The sequence below is a fragment of the Stegastes partitus genome, unplaced genomic scaffold (assembly GCF_000690725.1).
Source record: "Stegastes partitus isolate 25-593 unplaced genomic scaffold, Stegastes_partitus-1.0.2 Scaffold1318, whole genome shotgun sequence".
In the NCBI taxonomy this organism is placed as follows: domain Eukaryota; kingdom Metazoa; phylum Chordata; class Actinopteri; family Pomacentridae; genus Stegastes; species Stegastes partitus.
Window position 1 is genome coordinate 126658 of NW_007579049.1, and position 4298 is coordinate 130955.

The 4298-nt window shown below is 45.8% G+C and overlaps 1 protein-coding gene across 1 annotated transcript in view; it reads left to right on the forward strand.

Annotated features, from left to right (window-relative positions):
- abcf3 (ATP-binding cassette, sub-family F (GCN20), member 3) overlaps nucleotides 1-3041 on the forward strand; it is a 12482-nt gene extending 9441 nt beyond the window's left edge. The window contains exons 11-19 of the mRNA XM_008298455.1: nucleotides 6-18; nucleotides 129-205; nucleotides 280-324; nucleotides 442-574; nucleotides 658-746; nucleotides 1873-1964; nucleotides 2058-2190; nucleotides 2295-2382; nucleotides 2493-3041. Of these exons, the coding sequence (XP_008296677.1) occupies nucleotides 6-18; nucleotides 129-205; nucleotides 280-324; nucleotides 442-574; nucleotides 658-746; nucleotides 1873-1964; nucleotides 2058-2190; nucleotides 2295-2382; nucleotides 2493-2651 (829 nt within the window). The 3' untranslated portion in view covers nucleotides 2652-3041. The remainder of the gene's footprint in view (nucleotides 1-5; nucleotides 19-128; nucleotides 206-279; nucleotides 325-441; nucleotides 575-657; nucleotides 747-1872; nucleotides 1965-2057; nucleotides 2191-2294; nucleotides 2383-2492) is intronic.
- The last annotated feature ends 1257 nt before the right edge of the window (nucleotides 3042-4298 follow it).

Sequence of the window (4298 nt, forward strand, 5' to 3'; positions counted from 1 at the left end):
TACAGACAGTACATACAGGTACTACTACTGCAGTACTTACAGATGCTACTACTGCTGCAGTACTTCAGTCCAGCGACAGACCAACATGTTGCGTGTTCTTTGACACTTTGCGGTACTTTGTGTTTCAGGTTTTCATCGACAGATTTCGGTACAACGCTAACAGAGCAGCTCAGGTCCAGAGTAAACTCAAACTGCTGGAGAGGCTGTAAGTGCAGATCCGATCGATCCGATTGATCCTCTGATTGTGTCGCTGTGAGTAACTCTGGTTTTCTCCTGCAGACCTGAGCTGAAGCCCATTGAAAAAGAAACTGAGGTCACTTTAAGGTGAGGAGATGAACGTCTGTGGTGACCAGTCCAGACTGAGCCCTGATTCATGGTCCTCAGAATAACTTTAATACCTTTAACCGATCGGTTCGTATGATCTGTTGAATGTTGCTGCAGGTTTCCAGATAACTTTGAGAAGCTGTCGCCTCCCATCCTGCAGCTGGATGAAGTCGAGTTTTACTACAGTCCAGACCAGCGGCTCTTCTCTGGACTCAACCTGTCAGCTGACCTTGAGTCTCGGATCTGCATCGTACGTGTCATCGTGATCAATAAAACCAGTTAACCAGTAGCTGTTAAAGGAACTGGTTTCATTATCGTGTTGTTTCCTGGCAGGTCGGTGAAAACGGCGCCGGTAAAACCACCGTCCTCAAACTGCTGATGGGCGAGTTGACGCCAGTGGGCGGAGTCAGACAAGCTCACAGGTACGAAGCCAACAAGCTGTTTAGGGAACCGTTGATTCATGTAGAGAACTTTGTAGAACATGTTGAGGGAACGTTTTACATCTGTTTACAATATTTAGGGAATGTTTCCAATCTGTTTAGAGAATGTTTTACATTTTCAACAGAACTTTGTGGCCTCTGTTCACACTGTTTAGGGAACCTTTGAGAATCAGCTTCAGTAATGTTTTCTCTTTCTAGGGAACCTTTGACGCTGTTCAGGGAACTTTTACATTCTTCCTTAGGGAACCTTTTATTCCTGTTATGGAACATTTTCAGAGGGTTCTTTAGGGAACCTTTTCCTCTTCGTTTAGGGAACATTTTGCACTTTTCAGGGAACCTTCTGGACTGTGTGTAGACTATCTGATGAAGTGTTTTCACTCTTGTGGGAACCTTCTTCTCTTGGTTTAGGAAACTGTTTGCACTCCTTTAGAGAATGTTTTGCACTTTTCAGGGAACTTTTTACCCTCAGTTTACAACGTTGATGGAACCGTTTTCTCTCTATTTAAGGAACTTTTCACACTGTTCAGGAAACCTTTAATATTTTGGTGAAACTGTTTTGGAAACTTTGGAAACTCCCTTTAGGGAATGTTGTTCTCTCTGTTAAGGGAACACTTTACACACTTTCAGAGAACCTCTGACACTCGAACGAACACAAACTTTTGGAACTCTTTACAGAACCTTTTACTCCTTGTTTGGAAACTTTTCACACTCCTATGAGGAAAACTCAGGGAAAGTTTTATACCTTTCAGGGAACTTTCTACCCTCAGTTTACATAGTTTATGGAACCTTTTACTGTCTGTTTAGCCAAAGTTTTACACTTTTAAGGGAACCTGAGTTTACTCTGTTTAGGGAACTTTCTATACTTGGTTTAGTAAACTTTTTAGTCAGTTTTCTTACACTGTCTTAGGGTACTGTTTAACTCTGTGCTGACACTGTTTAGGGAACCTTTACTCTCTGTTTGGACAACTTTTTACACTCTTGTATAGGGAACCATATATAGAGTGTTTAGGAAACTTACTTACCAGAACTTACAGGGAACTGTTCATGTACCCTCGGGAAACTGTTTTTTGTTGAAGTCTTGTTGCTGATGCTTTTCTCGTCTCGTCAGGAACTTGAAGATCGGTTACTTCAGTCAGCACCACGTCGATCAGCTGGACCTGAACGTTTGCTCTGTGGAGCTGCTGCTCAACAAGTTCCCTGGTAACTATAGCAACAGCAGCAACAACAGCAACAGCAGCAACAACAACGAAGCTCCAGGATGAACTCTGATTGGCTGCTGTGTTTGTGTCGCAGGTCGGACTGAGGAGGAGTATCGCCACCAGCTGGGCGGTTACGGTATCACTGGAGAGCTGGCCACGAGGCCGGTGGCCAGTCTGTCGGGAGGACAGAAGAGCCGCGTGGCCTTCGCACAGATGACCATGCCATGGTAACGGAGCTCAGGGATTGGCTGGTAGTGCTGGATGATGATGATGATGATGATGATGATGATGATGACGATGATGATGATGATGTCGTCTTTTTGTCCTTCAGTCCAAACTTCTACATCCTGGACGAGCCGACCAACCACCTGGACATGGAGACCATCGAGGCTCTGGCTAAAGCCCTCAACAAGTTCAGAGTGAGTATCTGTTAGCTCAGTTAGCTGTTAGCTCCAGTCCATGTTGTGTCAGGTGTATTGCGATGCATCTCAGGTGCGTCTCCTCACCTGTGTGATGTCATGTGTTTCAGGGCGGAGTCATCCTAGTTTCCCACGACGAGCGTCTGATCCGGTTGGTGTGTAAGGAGCTGTGGGTTTGTGAAAACGGGAAAGTCGGGCGCATCGACGGCGGCTTCGACGAGTACCGAGACATCCTGCACGAGCAGTTCAGGAAGGAGGGTTACCTGTGAGGCCCCGCCCACCTTCTGACTGACCACACCCACCAGTAACATCCCCCCCTGCCCCCCTCTCCATAATAATCCCTGTCGCAGCAGCCAATCAGCTGTCAGAGCGGACTGGAGGACGTTTTCTTCTCTGAACTGTCTCACCTGCTGCTCAGGTGATCTGCTGCGAGCTGATTGGTTGTTGTTAGTCACCTGGTGAGGTCACGGTGAACTCTGGAGGAGGAGTCATGAATCATGAACGACTCAGAGTTAATTTAAGCCGCCGTCAGTTTTGTCATCTCATCACAGCCGATTCTGTTTTATATCATCAGACTTTTATTGAGTTTTAAAGGAGCAGACATCAAACATTATATTTACATCCAGAGAAAAACAAATAAATAAAAACATCAGATCGTGTGTTCAGCTTCTCTTCTTCACTTCATCTTCACAGGGGTTTTCTGTTGGTCATAAGTCTGGATTTCTGCTCCACTGACTAAAAAAATATAAAATAAAATGATTAAATGTGGTTTATTTTACTGACAGCAGAGAATCAGAATTAAAGTTCTGAGTGGAAACAAACACAAAGTCCAGGAGCTTCAGTCAAATACAGACACCTGACGGCCTACATCCCCGACCAATCATCTTTCACAGCCTTTGTGATGTCATCAGGAGGGAGGAGCCAGTGTGGATGTATTCAGGAGAACTTGGTGCTTTTCATGATGCTAACTTCTTGTATAGTTCCTCCTCCGCCATCTTAAAGGATTGTTTAGTGCATGTGGAGGAGTCGAGGAGATGTGATGTAACTTCCTGTTGGTGTTGGACTCCTCCAGAGCTGCAGTCTTGTTTGTGATGTTCATGGACGTGATCTCAGGGTGCAGCTTGGGTGGTGAGGATGTGGGGTACATTTTAGTTTTTTGCAGATGACATGGTTCTGTTGGCTTCTTTAGACCTCGATCTTAGTCTTGGTTCTTGGAAGTCCAGTCCATGACGCCCTCTGGGTTGTGGATGAGTTGCTGCCTCAAGTAAAGGATTTCCTCTGGGTCTTGCTCATAGATGTTGGAAAATGGGGCTTGAGATGGATTGGAGCAGCATCAGCAGTGATTTGGGAAATGTACCGAACAGTTGGTGCGATGAAGGAGCTGATCTGGAAGGTACCGATGGATCTAGCCTTCAGCTTTGGTTCTGATCTCTGGGTGGTGACTGAAAGAATGAGATAAACGTTTCGTCTGTTGGTTGGCTCGGCTCAGTCCTAGGGATAGGATGAGGAGTTTGGACATCTGGAGAGCAGCATCTGATTGGGATGGTTCCTGAGCGACTTCCTTTGGAGCTTTTCTTTGCAGCTGGAAGAAGACATAGGGGTAGAACCAGAACTATTAAATGTCTGATCTGGCCGGGGAACGCCTCATGATCCATCAAGAGGAGGAACTGGAGAACGTTGCTGGATGAAGGACATCTAGAATGACCTGTTTAGCCTGCAACAGACTCTGAAGAAGGAGAAGAAGAAAGTCAATGGATTCAGGACAGAGGAGGCTGTGGGAGGAGCTTAGACTGAGGAAACAGGTGAATCCTCCTCTGAAGCCTTCTATAAAAGCTGCATCTTCGTGGGTTTGGTTTAACAGATCTGGTGCCCTTTGGAACAAAAGGTTTCTTCACCACCGTCTCACATCCTCGCTG